The 17,266-nt window shown below is 55.5% G+C and overlaps 4 protein-coding genes across 4 annotated transcripts; all 4 read left to right on the forward strand.

The window, feature by feature from the left end:
* Positions 1-4,435: 4,435 nt before the first annotated feature.
* MAM_06775 (Major facilitator superfamily domain, general substrate transporter) lies at positions 4,436-6,125 on the forward strand (the record flags this gene model as incomplete). Its single annotated transcript, XM_040825573.1, has 2 exons — positions 4,436-4,805; positions 5,119-6,125. 2 exons carry the CDS (start codon positions 4,436-4,438, stop codon positions 6,123-6,125), a joined length of 1,377 nt encoding a protein of 458 aa, XP_040676337.1.
* Positions 6,126-7,275: 1,150 nt separating this feature from the next.
* Positions 7,276-9,935, forward strand: MAM_06776 (uncharacterized protein; the record flags this gene model as incomplete). The annotated part of the gene is made up of 4 exons (XM_040825574.1): positions 7,276-8,376; positions 8,449-8,781; positions 8,879-9,019; positions 9,096-9,935. 4 exons carry the CDS (start codon positions 7,276-7,278, stop codon positions 9,933-9,935), a joined length of 2,415 nt encoding a protein of 804 aa, XP_040676338.1.
* Positions 9,936-11,111: 1,176 nt separating this feature from the next.
* Positions 11,112-12,968, forward strand: MAM_06777 (delta 1-pyrroline-5-carboxylate dehydrogenase; the record flags this gene model as incomplete). Its single annotated transcript, XM_040825575.1, has 3 exons — positions 11,112-11,237; positions 11,297-11,404; positions 11,475-12,968. The coding sequence occupies 3 exons, from the start codon at positions 11,112-11,114 to the stop codon at positions 12,966-12,968; spliced, it is 1,728 nt and encodes a 575-aa protein (XP_040676339.1).
* A 2,961-nt stretch (positions 12,969-15,929) lies between these two features.
* MAM_06778 (extensin) lies at positions 15,930-17,200 on the forward strand (the record flags this gene model as incomplete). Its single annotated transcript, XM_040825576.1, has 2 exons — positions 15,930-16,562; positions 16,670-17,200. 2 exons carry the CDS (start codon positions 15,930-15,932, stop codon positions 17,198-17,200), a joined length of 1,164 nt encoding a protein of 387 aa, XP_040676340.1.
* Positions 17,201-17,266: the final 66 nt, after the last annotated feature.

The following is a 17,266-nucleotide window of genomic DNA, read 5'->3' on the forward strand; positions in this document are numbered from 1 at the left end:
GCCCGTCGTTCTCGTAGACGCTGAAGGCCAATCAATTCAGATCCAACCAACATCCGCTGCATGACACAACGGGACGACGCACAGCCATAGCTGTCACACCTCTTATTACTAGTGCGAGCAATTGTCCATACCAAGAAAGCAGCTGTGCTCCCGACCCTTCGGCTTGTCCATATCTGCTCTGGCCGATTTGCGTTTTTTTCCCTCTTGACTCAGTCCCAAAAGGGCTATATTCCGAGTGGACAGAAGAGAAGGGGTGGGGGGAAAAACACGCACAACGAAAGGCCTCATGTCGCCATGTCCGATGTGCTTCCCCAGATCCAATAAGTGGCGGCCTGTTCTACAGCTGTCCGTGGCTGAATACTTCAACATCGCTGGCTCTTCGTCACCGGTTACATTGGTCGTCGAGCTTGTCCGTGAATCCGTGAAAATGTGCTGCGTTGTCTGGAATGAATTGACTGGTGGTCAGCGGTGTAGTCGTAGACTATGAACTATTGCGGCAAAATCTCCGTCTGATCGGCCACGAAAGACGTCAATCCGCTCCCCTCTCTCCCTGTCTGCCCCTCCATCTCCCTCTTATTAAAGCTTGGACCGGCCTGCGGGTCAGAAGCCTAATCATGATTAGGATGGCCCTGGCTGGGCTGGGCGCCGGCTTCCACCAGACTAAAAGAAGGAACCCGTGGTGTCGTTTGGAATTATGGGGGTTCCATCACGGTACATGAGCAAGAAAAGCATCTGGTGTTAGTGCAGGCTTGGCCATCAAGGCAAATACTAGCGCTGGTGCGGAGTACCTTGTCTGAACGCCCGTTCCTCGGCGCGAATCCGCCCAGGATTTTGCCTGCCTGAGTCGATTCATTGTGGTGGAGGAAACATCCACTGGTGGCGCACTTGACCTCATAGGCTCAAGAGGCTGAAACGAGGGCCCGAAAATCCTGAGTCCTGCGTCCCGACTCCTTATGCTAGCCTTGTGCGAGACCGTATCATCATCATCGTAATTCGTTGTTTTTTTTTTTTTGCTCAACTTTGATGCAGGTTTCTATTCAGTGACGGCATCTCGTGTCAAGTCTGCTTTGTACGTACTGTATCGACCCGCTCAAAAGCTCCTTGTGTCAGAGTCTTGTCGAGTTGATAGTGCTAGCATCTCCAAGCCACACGACATCTGAACCATCCCTCCCATCCCGGACAGACGAGTTGTAAGACAGCCCGTTGCGCAACCGCCGCCGCCTGTGCCTTTCAGCTCGAGCTGGCACTTGTTGCAGCCAGCAGCTTCGTCAACAATGCACTCGGATGTGGACGGCCAATTGCCCATCTTCGTTACGGCCTACAGGGCCTAACTGTGTTGGGTTTCTGGCACATTGCCCATCACTTTGAATCGACAAATGCGCAGAGCGTAGATTCGCCATGCAATTTTGATTGGGCTGAGAAGACGGACAGTCCCCGGGGGGTCCACGGCGCAGCTGCATCCATCTGACTGCTCGCCATGCATTATGCATGATGCATCGAGGTTGAATGATATCCATCATCCATCATCCCAGGATACGAAAGACAGGCGCCGTCACAGACGTGGATAATCAATCACACATGGTCCTCTGCCATCTACTGTGGATCGTGGTCGTTTCGAACATGACTTGTGCAGACACAGACGCAGAAATCACAGCACCACAATCAAAATGTATCCCGATCTTCATGCACCAGAGTCCGTAGAGAATCATGAGCAGCGGTGTTTGGTAACGACGGGGATGTTTTGTCTTGGCACGTCTAATTCATCCTTCAGCAGTTGGAGCACAAAGATAGCCCACCGCTGTACACACATATGCCGTTGCGAACAAAGAGAGGGGGAAGAAACTGCGCAGCGCGAACTGCGTATTCGATGACTGTGAACAGACCTACCTAATCAGACACGACTCCTCGAAAACTCAGCAATTGCACAGGGCCATTGCCGCGAGGTGGTCGTCGTTCAGCGGGGGCTGGCATTCGGCCATGAAGTTGTTCATGGCAGCTCATCGTTTTAGACACGGCAGAACGGCAGACGAGAAAAGAGACTCAGGTAAAGGGCAGATTCAAACACGTCTCATCCACGCGGGCGGTGTTTTGATGAAAGCCGACGTGCATACAGGCTACGTTGGTGTGCTCTCATGATGCAGGGAGGAATGAAAACGGATCGAAAAATTTGGCCCTCGAGGAAATGGAAATGGTGCTGGCTGATTATGTAATGCAGCAGTGATACGTGGCCCCACACATCGGAGTACAAAGCCGTCCGTCAATCCTCCCAAGCCACGGTTTCTCCCAACGTGATGATACGCAAATATTCACTACCAATTTTCCAAGTTTGCACTCCACCATGGTCGTGGTGGATGAAGACGGCGACACTCTCCCACCGCCGTCCACAATCATGAGGCAACCCTATTGCCAGTCTCCGCTTGCTTTGTGATGACCACACCGCATTCCATTCCCAAGGGCCAAGGCCGTTGAGATTCCCGAATGCGGAGCTAAAGATTTGACGTTGCATCACTACTTGACTTGGAGCATAACGAATGCCGGCTTCGTCCGAGGAAATGAGGAAATGAAGACCTGTCTTCCCGGTTCTAGCATGCGCTCGCTCTCCATTGCGCCACGTACATGGTGTCGCAACTCCATGGATCGGCGCTTTTTCATTTCTCAAAACCTTTTTTTCTTCTGGGACGCAGCCCAGCGTGGCTGCAAGGAGATCTTGGATCTGTGTCTCCAAATTTCCTCTGGCAGCAAGGCTCCTCTCGTTACTCAGGGATGTTGACTCTCCACTCGCGCAAGGCGAAACACCTAACGGAGCAAATGAATGATGTTGAGTCAGCGACGCCTATACAAACGTCAATTGCTCGGGGCGCTCACCATTTTTGCTCGGGGCGCTCACTACCCCACCATGACCCACTTTTTATGCGGCAAGCCCCGCTGCCATACCCCATAGTACATTTGTAGTACAAAGGTATGGCAGCTTTACTCAACTCCAAAAAGCTTCATTGAAAATCCAGAATAATGCTGCAGCCGTACGAATTTTTCAACAGGCAGCAGCTTTTTCCTTCAACAACATCGCGATGCCTGACGAAGGCCCTCACAGCCCCTTAAATCCGCCCTCAAATTTGCCGCCCTTAACACCAATCTACAAGCCAAATGTCTCAATAAGGCGCTCAAAGGCCTCCAGCACCAAGCATTCGCAGAGATCGCACACAAGCAGAGATTGAAACTGCCGCAAGGAATCAACGCTCCCGGCAGCAGCCGCCGGCGTCAACAACGATTGAATCGCAATACAAATAACAGGGAAAGAAGACCAATTGGAAGACAGGGCTCCCTTAAGATTAAGGAATTTATTCCTTTAACGCTGTTGCTGCTATCGCAGCCGATAGATGTAACTAGATGGGTAATTGAGCGGCCGGAATAACTAGAAAATCCGGCCTAATAGTGAACACATTGAGCGAAAACACTAGAAATTGTGTTTTTGAGCGATTTAGACTGGCGCTGTTGAGAAATTTATATAAATTACACAAGCACCTTTTCGATTAATTGAGGGCATTTTGCTGCCATACATTTGTACCAAGAATGTACTGTGGCGCATGGCAGCGGGGCCGCTAGACCAAAAACAGGGCGTGGTGGGGTATTGAGCGCCCCGAGCAAAAAAAAGTGAGCGCCCCGAGCAATACAAACCGTCACGGGGGCAATGCTTCTTCTTTGCTGGTGTACAATGTCTCAACCAATGGCCCAGTTTCATATGCTGGAATAGAGAACAGCCATGCAAGCCATCTTGTCAGTTATATTGACTGCAGCAGCATGTCGCTGACGGGCCATTTCGTGGGACAAGACAACAGGACTGTGCGATGCAGACGATTCAGCGTGCCCCCATGTATTTGTCATGCTGGTGCCGAGGTAGTTGGGCACGATGATGGGTGAGGGTGCTCGTCCCAGTTTCTCTCTCTCTGTGCGTGTATGTGATTTTTTTATTTATTCATTTTTAATCTTCCTTTTTTTTCCCCGGGCCCCTCCCTCGGGCCTCTGCCATAAAACTGTGCATACGTTGTCTGTTGTTCGTCTTGAGACAGCATGTCACGACTCACTACCCCGTGCTTGCGTGCCTGAAGCAAAGGCACGCCCGGCGACATGAATTCAGGTTGCCAATGTCGTCCGTCAGCCAACGATCCCATCGCGCTTCAGCTTGACGTCCGGTTCGTCTCATCCGTCCGGGACCGCTAGTTCGGGTTCGCCCTCCCGTCTTCCGTTCAGTCTTGGTTGTCCCGGAACCTCTCCGCATCAACGCGGAACTCCGCATGGCAGGATCATCGTTGTGATAATAGCCTGCCGCTGCCTCTGGCAGCATAGGGAGAGTCTGCCGGCTTCTGCTTCGACCTGAATTTTCATTGCAGACACTCCAACATCGTGTGCATGTCCAACACCCAAGAGCATCGGCGCCATGTCAATCGATGAAGACCTAGTTTGCGACCAAGATGAGCTGCACTTGGATACGGATGGCTCTTCCGACGAATTTGAGCCGTTTGTCTCACCGCCCAGCGCCAGACCGAGGCGGCGTTTCCTCGGCACCAAGTACCACAGATACCTTCTCTTCTTCATCGTCGCGGGCCTCGACTCTACCGTCTTTGTGCTCAACCTCCCGCTGACGCGGGTCTACGAAAGCATAGCATGCTACCAATACTATTCTGCCCACGAGCCGGGGCGCTTCTCAAATCCGGCATCTATTCCGGAGCAAGAATGTAAAATTGCGTCTGTGCAGCAAGAGTTGGCGCGTGTCAAGGGGATTGAGTTTTTGTTCATGATGGCACCGGGTAAGAAACCAACCCCCCCCCCCCCTTCCTTTTCCACGTTGGTGGGTTGCAGTGGGGATGTGCTGACCCCTTTTTCAGGCCTGTTTCTTGCGATACCGTACGGCGTGCTGGCAGACCGATGGGGCCGTCGGCCCGTTTTGCTGCTCTGCGTGCTGGGTTTGGCATTGACGATTGCGAGCGTGCTCATGGTTTGCTGGTTCTGGTGGTTGGTTCCATTGCGGTTCGTGTGGCTATGTTGGTTGCTCACCGGCATTGGTGGCGGGCCGGCGGTGCTAAACTCGACGATTTTCACGATGCTTGCCGACGTTGTCAGTCCGGCAAAGAGGTGAGGGTGTCTGGACCCAGGTGGTCATGAACAATGACAATGTCACGATGCAGGATGCTGACAAGAGCAGGGCGACGACCTTCTTGCAGCTCACCGTGGCGGTGCTCATCTCGCAAGCCATCTCGACACCGCTGGCGTCTGTCCTCATGGCGAAACACGGCACAACGCTGCCCATCGCGTTTGGCTACGGGCTGGGGCTCAGCGTGTGTTTCATGTGTCCGTTTGTCCCCGAGACGATTCATCTCAGCACCTCCAAGACTGCAGACGGGGAGCAGCCGCCCGGGGAGGCCGGAACGGCTTCGCTGCACGCCACGAAACAGGGTCGGAAGGCGCGAATGCGGGGGCTCTTCGCGTCCAAGGGCAGCAGCAGGGTGAGCGTTTGGCTGCTCTCGCCAGCCGTGCTCGCCTCTTTGGTCATTCTCTTCGTGGACAGCTTCAACGCCGCAACAATCAACATAGTGGTTCAGTATGCGTCCAAGAAGCTGTCCATACCAATCTCCAGCGTCGGGTCCCTGGTCACCATTCGAGCAGTCGTGACAATCGTCATAATCCTCGTCGTGGTGCCGCACATTGGGAGGAGGCTCGAGGCGAAACGGGGCCTGGACAGCCACTCTCGCGACCTGTGGCTCGCACGCATCACAATGTCCGTCTGCCCCTTGGGCTTTGCGCTGCTGGCCACGGGCCGATCTGTGGCTGTGATTGCAGCCGGGATGGTCCTGGTTGCCGTAAGCTGGGCTTGCTGCAACAGTTTGGTGAGGAGCATCGCGACGGCCATGGTCAGCCCAGAGAGGATATCCGGGCTCTATGGCGTCGTCAACGTCTTCCAGGCGGTGGGTGCTTTGGTTGGGAATCCGCTGTTGGCAGAGTTGCTGGCGATGGATATAAAGTCTGGCAACGATTGGATATCCCTGCCGTTCGGACTGGCTGGTGTGTTGAGTATTCTGTCCTCTGCCATCATTTGGGCTGTGCGGCTGCCTCCCACGACGGCCAACTAAGCAGCGTTTGTTGGTGGTTGCCGCGTGTGGTGAGTCGACGTCCACGTGCTGTTGTAGACTTTGATCCTGGCCAACAACTGTGTTGATTGTAGTATCTGTTTAGAGTCGGGCGTTGTGTCATGACTTGTCGCGCTACAGAGCTGTGCTTGGCCATCAGTGGCGGTTGTTACCTAGGTATTTACGTACTTGACGTTTCATCTTGCATGTCCTCTCACTCTACCGACGGTACTCGGTCAGGTAACTTACATACGGTACACGCTAGATGACGGCTGGCTGATGGTTCCGCGGGTGGCTGATTCCCTGTGCCCAGGGGGGTTGCTACCGACCTTGGAAGTTACAAGCTACTTAAGTAGTACTTACCTATGTAACTTACTGTTTTCTTAATTGGCCAGTTGCGTTGGGCGGGCCTTGGCTTCGGCACGCACCACAGCAACCCCCGGCCAGCCACTGACGAAGCAGTCTGGAGTCCGCCGGGCCCCACGGGCTCGATGCTACGGAGTGGATGTCGTGAGTAACTACTAGTACTAGTACCTAAGGCAGGTAACTACCACTTAAGTACGATTCAAGAACAGGCCCCCGGCCTTCCTTGGCCTCTTTCGAGTACGTACGTAGTTACCTGACGGAGCAAGTCATCTGTCGTGCATCTTCTCGGTCTCCATGCATGGAATGCTTCTTTGCCCCTAGCCCACGCTTGCCGTCTGGCCGCATCAGCCAGTCGAACAGCCGGGCCTCCCGTTGTAATCGTAATTGACTCTCGGTCACGGATTCGCTGCTCCATACTCCGTATTCTACTCCGTACTCCGTACACCGTTCTCCATTCTCCGTTCTCCGTACCTCGTGCCTGCTTAAACCTTGGGCCGCGCTCCTTCCCCGTTGCTGTTGCTCTTGCGCTGACGTCAAATGGCAAGCACGGAGTAAGCAAGGCGAGCCTCAACTCTCAACCTCTCTGCCAAGTCTTCTTTGGGCTGAAACATTTGCCAGACCCTCCCTGACTGGCGCATGCGCTTGCCGGCCCCTTTGCCCCTGTCTGTTGGTTCGACGCGAGGAAACAATCGCCAGTCTCGGGGGAGCAGACGCTTTTGCCGTTGACAAACAACAAGGGGGTCGATTCTTCTCGCCCTGACCAGATATCAGGTGAAGCGCGCAAATCATGGAGTCGCAACGCAGCGCCGACCCTCAGTACCATGACATGGAACAGAACCCTCACGCTTCGTCCAGTAGATGGCGCCATCAAGAGTCTTCCGCGTACCGCCGCCACGCCGGAAGTGCTCACGGCCAAGCTCGCGATCCCGTCTCTGCTGAGACGACCACTGGCGACCTGGCCAACTTCTTGAACGCCTCGAGAGTCGGGCCCGCGGGCGACACCAATGGCGGCGGAAACTTTCGGCCCATTACTGTTGCCGCAGTGCAACCCAGCGAGCGGGAGGAAGCTGGTGGTGCTGGTGATGCTGATGGCGCTGGTGATGCCGGCCGCCGCCTTCCGCCAGACGGCAAGGAGATTGTTTGCGGGCCATTGCTAAACTACCGCCAAATGGAGCACAATCGCTGGTACGGCAGCGTGCTGATTGTCACGACGGGTGGTGGAAAGCGCATCCTGTATCAACCGTCTCTGGTGTTGCGCCGCGCCGACGACGCGGCGGCAACGTCTGCGCAAAACGGAGCAAACGCAACAAGCGCGACAAGACATCCCGACACTGCGGCCGCCTCGTCCAGCGGAACCCGGTTTGAAGCCAAGCGTCTCTATTCAGACCCGAGGAACACGTTCTGGGTGTTTGAGATTGACGTGCCGATCGAGGCGCGAGAAGTCAAGTACGAGTACGAGATTCCGGACGTGCGGTACTCCAGAGACCACAAGCCCCGAGTAAATAGCTTCTTCGTGCCAGCTGCCGACGAGTCCATGCGTGTCATGTTCCACTCGTGCAACGGCTTCAGCGTCGGCACCGACGAGGAGGCCTTTAGCGGTGCTCCCCTGTGGAGAGACGTGATGCGGAAGCACGCGCGTGCGCCGTTCCATGTCATGCTGGGCGGCGGTGATCAGATATACAATGACGGCATCAGGGTCAACGGTCCTCTTCGCCCGTGGACCGACATCCGCAACCCCAAGAAGCGCTCCGAATTTCCCTTCCCGGAGAGCCTGCGAGCCGAGTGCGACGACTACTACCTGAAGAACTACATTCGCTGGTGCAACTCGGCGCCTTTTGCTGTGGCCAATGGCCAGATTCCCCAGGTAAACATTTGGGATGATCACGACGTAAGACGTTTTGCCCGAGCTCCCGTCTCCCCAGCCCCCCCCAGGCTATGGCGGCTAACACTTGCTTGGTAGATTATCGACGGCTTTGGCTCGTACGTCGACAACTTCATGCGCTGTGACGTGTTTCGGGGAATTGGCGGCACGGCGCACAAATACTATTTACTGTTCCAGCACCACATACCGCCGCCGCCGTCGACTTACACGTCAGACCACGTCGATGCCAATGGCAATAGCCCAGGCCCAGATCCAAACCAGCTGGTCGACACTTTCGTTGCGGACCCAAGGCTCGGCACGCAGTACATTCGGGGTCCCAAGCCGGGTCCGTATGTCGCCGAGCACTCCCTCAACCTGTACACGCGGCTTGGAGCCCGCATGGCCATGTTGGGTATCGATGCTCGAACAGAGGTGAGTTGGAAGAGCAGGCGAAGGGGGGAACCCCGTCCTCGATCCCTTTGTGCGTGTGTGCATGTCAGTCTCACGAGTCACGCTAATCCTCGCGTAGCGGACTCGTCGTCAAGTCAACTACCCAGAGACGTACGCGGCCGTCTTCGACAGACTCCGGCGCGAACTCGGCGAAGCTGTCGGCTCGGGCCGTCCCATCAAGCATTTAATTCTCCTGCTGGGCATCCCCATTGCATATCCGGTACGTTGTCCATGATTTCGCACACCACGAAAATCAAAAAGGGCCAGTACAAGACGTAGCTGACGTGAAAGCACAGCGCCTCACCTGGCTAGAAAACATTCTTCGTAGCCCCATCATCGGACCTGTCAAGTTCCTGCATCGCCGGTTCGGCGTCGGCGGCGGCCTGTTCAATCAATTTGACGGTAGTGTCGATCTTCTCGATGACCTGGACGACCACTACACCGCAAAGACTCACAAGGTCGAGCGCAGAGACCTCGTCGAGGGCTTGCAACGGGTGTCTGCCGAATTCTCCGTCCGAATTACAATCCTCGGCGGGGACGTACATCTTGCGGCTCTCGGTCGTTTCTATTCCAACCCCGGGCTCAAGCTGCCGGTCGAAAAGGACAATCGATACATGGCCAACATTGTTTCGTCAGCAATCGTAAACAAGCCCCCTCCGCAGGCCGTAGCCAATCTCCTCGCCCGGCGGAACAAGATCCACCACCTCAACAGCCAGACGGACGAAACCCTGCTCGACTTCTTTGACAAGGACCCGGGGGAGACGAACAAGACGGCCGACCACAACCACTGCACCATGCCGAGCAGAAACTACGCCATGTTGACCGAGAACTCTCCCAACAATGTCCCAACAGATGCGAACGGCGAGATTCCCGAGGAACAATCTTTCATCGGCAAGAATGGCCACTCCGAGATGCATCGGGGCGAGGTCCATGCGGGAACCAAGCACAAGTCAGCATCTGACGCCCACGGCCGCGGCAACGACGGTAGTCTGGATATTCGCATCAATGTCGAGATTGACCAGCACAGCGCCGAGGGCCAAACAGAAGCGTATGGGCTGAGCGTCCCATTGCTGCACTACGAGAAGCCGCTCGCGACGCCAGGGGGGCCCGAGGCAGGCGGGAACCTGAGGTCGTGACGGGCACACGATCCTCGTTCACAACCGACGGACCCTTGCTCTCGGGCGACGACAGCTGCAGGTCTTGCATGACTAGGTCAGCGGGCTCATGGCTGCATATTTCGGGCTGGCACATTTGCGTTTCAAGATACGACGGCACAAATAGGACGGTAGCGCATGGTAATGCTGGATACGCGGCACGCGAGCTTGACGGGAGAGGCGGCCGCGTTGTGACATGACTGTAGTAACTAATATATATTTTCCTGCTCTGCAATAACTTGATGGCTCGTTATCGACTGCCGCGAGCGGTGACACCTCCGGAGGACACGAGACCTTGGAACGACTACTTCGTGCGGATTGTCGTTGCTGCTCGGAAACCCCATTGGGCAGCGCGGAGAGAGGACGTTGACGACTGGCAATTATGCCAATCTGCCGCCGATGCGTATGCTTCCCTGGGTCTCTTGTGCATGTCGGGCAGCGTTGCGATCAACCATTGACTGACGGCGTCATCGTGGCAACCCCCGACGTCGGGTGGTCGCACGAACGTGGTAAATTACTTGGGCCATCCTACTTGCATTCTGGAATATTCGAAGCCCGAGGAGAGAGCGCTTAGAATTCTCCGAATTTTCTCGAGTCCACAATGCCATTCGATGGCGTTGGAGAATCATCTTGTTCTCGCTGCTTGTGGCTGGCTATTCTTCGCTGCGCGCCAAGAAAAATGTTTAATAGCTTATCTCCAAGTGTCTGGGGTCCAAAGTGGATTGGCGGCTCTGTACGGTCCGAAGTCGGGACGTTTTCCCCACGGCTCCTTGACCAGTGACGTGCTCCCCCCAATTGTCCAATCAACGTCAACCGCTGGTGCTGCGTGGTTGGCAACCAGGAGGCCTGGAATGCGGCGGTCGTCTGGTTGATCTGGTCGTCGGCAGACGCTGAAGCCCAAGCTGCCCAACTGCCAGGGCTGGGGCTCCACTTTCCCAGCCCCCGCCCCCGCCGCCGCAGGGCAGGCAGGTTAAACCGCAATAAGCCGAGCCATCTCACTGAACAAAGATGTCTCCGAATTATGGACCGGTGTGGAACTCTGACCTTTGCGCCAGGTTGAGAAAAAAGTTGCCCTCCCCCTTGGCATCTAGGGCATTGCTTTTCGCTTTTCGTCCTTGAGCATCTTTGCTATTCGGTATTGAAATCGTACAGGACGTCATGAAGTCGGCCGTGTTTACCAGAGCTGGCGCTCAGAGCCTGCGCTCGGCGACCAGGGTCTCGCAGCGCATGAGCATGGGCACTCTCGCCACTTTCAAGACTCCCAAGGTGGCGAACGAGCCAAACGTGAGTTTCACTGCGATGAAGGCTGCAGGTTCGCGATGCTGACTTTATGGAAACCCTAGCACCACTACGCCAAGGGAAGCGCCCAGCGTCAGGCCCTGACTGATGCCATCGAGAGCTTCCAGAAAAAGGTGCCTATTGAGGTTCCTGTTGTTGTTGGTGGCAAGGAGGTAGGCTGCGTTTTTTCCTTTCTCGGGCTTCAACCGCAAAAGGGCAAGGTCGCTAATCCAAAGACGTTAGGTCAAGACTTCCACAGTATCTCATCAGCTAAACCCCTCGGATCACGCCAGCAGGGTGGCCAACTATCACACTGCCACTCCCGCCGATGTCAACAAGGCCATCGAGGCCGCTCTGGCCGCCAAGCCGGCATGGGAAGCCCTGCCCTTCTCCGACCGTGCGGCAGTCTTCCTCAAGGCTGCCGACCTCGTTGCCAACAAGTATCGCTATGAGATCATGGCCGCTACCGTCCTTGGCCAAGGTAAGAACGCATGGCAGGCCGAGATCGACGCCGCCGCGGAGCTGGCAGACTTCTTCCGCTTCAACGTTCACTACGCGCAGGAGCTTCTCTCCCAGCAGCCCGAGCACAACTCACCTGGCCTGTGGAACCGCCTCGAGTACCGGCCTCTGGAGGGTTTCGTCTACGCCGTCAGTCCCTTCAACTTCACTGCTATTGCCGGCAACCTGCCGGGCGCCCCGGCCCTCATGGGCAACGTTGTTGTGTGGAAGCCCAGCGACTTTGCCATTGCGTCCAACTGGCTCGTCTACCAGATCCTTCTCGAGGCTGGCCTGCCCAAGGACGTCATCCAGTTCGTCCCCGGTAACCCTGAGGAGATCACCAAGACCGTCCTCGCCCACAAGGACTTCACTGCTCTTCACTACACTGGCAGCACTGCCGTATTCCGCAAGCTGTACGGCGCCATTGGCCAGGGTGTTGCCGAAGGTCGTTACCGATCATACCCTCGAATTGTCGGCGAGACTGGTGGCAAGAACTTCCACTTGATTCACCCGTCTGCTGAAATTGACAATGCCGTCAAGCACACCATTCGGGGCGCCTTTGAATTCCAGGGCCAAAAGTGCAGCGCCACATCCCGACTCTACGTCCCCAGGTCGATCTGGCCCGAGTTCAAGCAGAAGCTCGCCGCAGAGGTTGACAAGATCAGCGTCGGCGAACCCTGGAACCACGCAAACTTCTGCGGCCCCGTCATCCACTCTGCCTCCTTCAAGAAGCTGTCCGGTGCCATCGACGAGGCCAAGACCGACAAGGAGCTCCGGCTTGTCGCCGGTGGCAAGTACGACTCGTCCAAGGGATATTACGTCCATCCAACCATCTTCGAGACCACCAACCCTGCCCACAAGTTCTTGTCTACTGAATTTTTCGGTCCCATCCTGACGGCCTACGCTTATGACGACTCCTCTCCCGACGCCTTTGGCAAGGCCTGCGAGCTTGTCGACTCCACCTCCGACTACGGCCTCACAGGCGCCGTGTTTGCCACCGATCGTCAAGCCATTCGCTTCGCCGAGGACAAGCTGCGCAACGCTGCCGGCAACTTCTATATCAACTGTAAAAGCACCGGTGCCGTCGTCGGCCAGCAAGCTTTCGGTGGTGCCCGTGCCTCGGGTACTGACGACAAAGCTGGCAGCTCCAACCTGCTCACCCGATTCGTCAACATTCGTGCTCTCAAGGAAGAGTTCAATGCTACCAACCAGGTCCCCTATCCCAGCAACGAGGTTTAAATCCGGCTGTGAGGTTTGTGTTACGGATTGCCGTTCAAGGTCAACGAAATCAACAGCGGCGACACAACTATTTAATGTGTAACAAGTGAGTCATGACGTGGAAGATAAAAAGTGGCCTTGGCCTGGAACAGCCGTTGGCAAAAAAAAAAAAAAGGGGCGAGAGAATTTTCATTCATGCATTGGATCCCCCAAGCACTCAAACTAGGATATATGTAGGCGCTGTGATGAGTTCGTAAGGTGGCAATCATCCCCCTTTTTCACTTCGATGTTGCATGGAGGTTTTGATGAAGCAGGTGTCAATTGAAATCCAGATACCCGTTTTGCCGTCCTTTGTGACTAGTCAGATGGACTCGAACGTGGTGTGTCAAGAGCTCGACGATTCGCACTTTAGGCTGAAACGGAAGAGGAATTCCGTTACCACGCCAGTCTTGGCTTATGCTGTCGAAACGACCCGATTACTATTCAGATTAGCCAGTGACAATGTATTCTTGCGCCATAAAGGTGTTTCCGCTCTCGCCTCTCGTATGCGGAATGACAGCCTCCTTTCTGGGTTGACTGTACGGATCTGGGTCAAAAGTTGACAGACAGTATTGGTTGTGTGGCATGACTCGATAGTCAACGGAGAGGGGATGAGGGCGTCCAATACAATTGGCTAGCACATGACGAATGTAGTAGCCGGCATGGCTCTTTCCCATCCATACGTTGTAGTTGCGGTCCAAAGGCTACCCTAAACGCATCTAAATGGGACGGCGGGGTCGTAACTACTACGGAACATCTACACCATCCAGCCCCAGCTGGCCCTCGGGTTTTCTTCTCGTCTCTTGCATTCAGGGAGCGGGAGCCTGCCAGGCCAATGGTGAACTTCCCACCCCATTTCAGAACAGTACGAGAAGGCTTCTATTTGTCGGACGGTGTCCTCAAATGTCCCATGTAGTGAGTGCGAGTACTACAGACAGCGCAGGATGTGTACAGGGCAACAATGACGCTGACGACAGCTGACTCGACCCGAGCTGGTTTGGCCCATCCAAAGTAGTTACTTAGGCATTGGTGTCGACTTCACGCAGAGCACGGACAAGACATCAATGTACTGGACATACGGAGTGGCGTGCATCCCCTTGCCGAGGCAGTGGACACACGGGGGCAGGATAAAGCGAAGCCAATAATTTATCAAGTGCATTTGTCATCTACCTTCTCGGGCCAAAAGAAGAAATGGCATTACGAAGATGCGGGGAATCATAATGAAAGATTTACTCTGGTGCGACGTCCGCAATTTTCCCAACCATATTCTTGGCAATTGAATGGTGCGACGCTTGGTTCGCAGAGTGTTCTGGGACAAGCCACAATGAAATACGAGCGACGGATTGACGCGTTCTACGAGGGCGTGGCCGCGACGGCTCGAAGAGGACGAGCAGGGGCTGAAGGCAAGCTCTTTCTGAACGCTCCTCTGGATCCCAACCCGGAGGGAGTTGATCGGGGTCTGCCATGGCGGTTTCTATTAGGCCAGGAACGACAAGACACCACAGGTCTTTGCAGCTCTTGGGATGAGCACGTGCTCGCTGAAGAGGACCTCACACGACATGCGCAGAGCCAACGCCACTTGAAGGTTTCGGGGCCCATTTTGGACTGATATGGATTTGCCGTGCTGTGGGATTTGCCGTGGCACACCACGACGTTGAGCTGGTTCCAATGGACCGACCAGTGGACGTTGGCGGCCTGTGTCTGTGTCCTGTGTGGAGTTTACGACATTCTCGACCCGACTTGGTACCGCAGTAACTATCATGTACTCCGTACAATGAATATGATACTACTCCGTACTCCGTACTACTCTGCTCTTCCTACCGTACGCCGCCGTGTGACAATCTGCACCAGCGCCGGGGACCCTGACCCAAGCGGCCAGGCTCGCCCATCCCCATGAACGTGGAAGACACATGGGCGTATGCGCCACTCTGATTGGCCAGATCTCATCTACAAACTCAGCGAGCACGCGACCAATTTCTCGATGATGCTTGGTCAATCCAATGGTCTTGGATGGTACCCCGTGGCCGGCCATTTACTGCCCTTCCGAGTCTTGCCTACGGGCCCGAGAAATGGGGTGGGATATGGGCCTCGAGACTCTCGCCCAGTCGGTCAACGCAGGTGCGTCTTCTATAGAAGCCGAAGGATGTAGCTCTTGTGCATGTGCCTCCTCGTTTGGTCTACTGGAGCGTCCTTTTTCCTTTATCTTCATTTTCTCTTTTGTCTCGTGCCCAGCTTCCTCGTCTTGCTTGGAAAATCTTGCTCTCTCATTCTTGAAGAACCCATCTTCTCTCCCTCCCTCCCTTTCCCCCTCTGCCCAACCGCCCCGATCCCGTTCTTGGGATTGTTCGTCGGAAACCCTACCTGGGGCTCTTGGTAGTGAAACGCTTTTCGTGGCCGAATCTCCGGATCGTCCGTCTTGGGTCGTCTTCGAACAACAGTCCCGTCCCTGTCGGGTCAGCCTCTCGCCACTTACACGACCGTGACCGGGTGTTGCTAGACAACAACCTTGACCACCGTCTCCTTGGCTTGCCGAGGAACCAGGCAAACACGAAAGCGAGAAATTGGTTGAAACAGATACATCAAAAGCATACGTTGTAGGAGACGTGATTTGGTTACCAAACAAGTTGGAAATACTCATTATCGTGGACATTGGAGAGCGAAACCCGTGTGCCGAGCTGGCCACCACGACCTCCCGAGTCGCCCGGACTCCCACAGAGCAGCAGTCTTGACCGGCGGCTGGACCTGACGCCTCGTACATACACGCGGAACACACCGTATCAAATCACGCTTTTGCGCAGCTTGCTCTCGGTACTTGCCCGACCTGGGTCCGCCATCTAGCCCGCCAGCCGCAGACTCCCAGGAGGGCGAAGGTTGGCTGGCCGCATCAACAACGGTCAATGTTCATGTTACCGCTCATATAAGAAAGCTCCCGCGACTCAGCCAATGCCTCGGCCGGCCCTCCCGCCAACCCCTGGCTCCTCCACCGACATCAAGGGACAAGACGGCGTTCAGCATCTCTCATCGATTCAGATTCCCTTTGAGCTGCCTCCGCCTGCAATTCATGATGCTTCACGCACTTCTTGCACCGAATCCAAGCACGCCTCGCCTTCTCGGACAACGACTTGTCCAGCCACGCTAACTTCATCTCCTCGACGAACTGTATATCCGCCACAGGCCGCCGAGACGGTCAAGTCTCGCCGTCGACCGTCCGCCGCCAAGGACACCAAGGACAATTCCTCATTTGCTCTCCCGCCCCCACCCACCAGATCACGAAAGATCATCCAAATGAAGCCTCGCGCGCAGGAGGAGGCCGCGGCTGAAGCCTCACCGACACTAGACTCTGGCAAGGCCGGAGGCAAGCCATCGGCCGGAGCGGCAAAGGCGGCAGCTAGCAAGAACAATGCCACGAAGAAGCAGCTGAGCGCCACGAGTGCCGCCGGACGCAAGATTGCCAGGAAGACTGCTCACAGTCTGATTGAAAGACGACGGCGCAGCAAGATGAATGAGGAGTTTGCCGTCCTCAAGAGCATGATTCCTGCTTGTACGGGCGAAATGCACAAGCTCGCCATTCTCCAGGTGAGTCTACGCATACATATGCCACCCCCCTCTCCTCCGGCCAACAAGGCTCATGAGCCGTTGCCACGGTAGTACGAGCGTAGTCATGCTAACCAACTACTCCGTAGGCCTCGATTGATTATGTCAGATACCTTGAGGAGTGTGTCGCCAAACTCAAGGCGCAGCATGGGCAGAAGGGCAGGGAAGAGGCTGCACGCGGCTCGCTGCCCTCGATCCGTGACTTTCACCCGACCTTTCGACGAGACCCCTCCGGCGATGTGGACATGTCCGACTCGGACACGGCGTCGCCTCTTTTCGCAGGCCAGACTGACGCCACACGCCTGTCAATTTCGCCGGGCCTACAGCCAGACGATGCTCGTCGCCGACAGCATTCATACTCGTCCGTGTCTACCGACCAACGACACTACTGCTTCAGCACATCAGCCGTGGCCTCTCCTGCATTTGGACCCCAGCGGCACCGTCTCTACTCGCAAAGCAGCGCACCTGGGTCGACGCTCACAAGCCCGGCCCTGAAGCCGCAGTCCGATCTTGACCAGGAAGCCTCCGCGGCGCTGTTGATGTTGAATAATGACAGGCGTGGCACCGATCCCGCTCCTAATTCCCGCGGTTTGTCTGTTCGAGATCTGCTCAGCACTTGAAGAAAAAGTTTTGTTACTTGCCTCGAGCCACGCACAACGTCTGAAAAACAAAAGCATGATCGAATA

The sequence above is a fragment of the Metarhizium album genome, assembly GCF_000804445.1.
Source record: "Metarhizium album ARSEF 1941 chromosome Unknown scaffold_24, whole genome shotgun sequence".
Classification (NCBI taxonomy): Eukaryota; Fungi; Ascomycota; class Sordariomycetes; order Hypocreales; family Clavicipitaceae; genus Metarhizium; species Metarhizium album.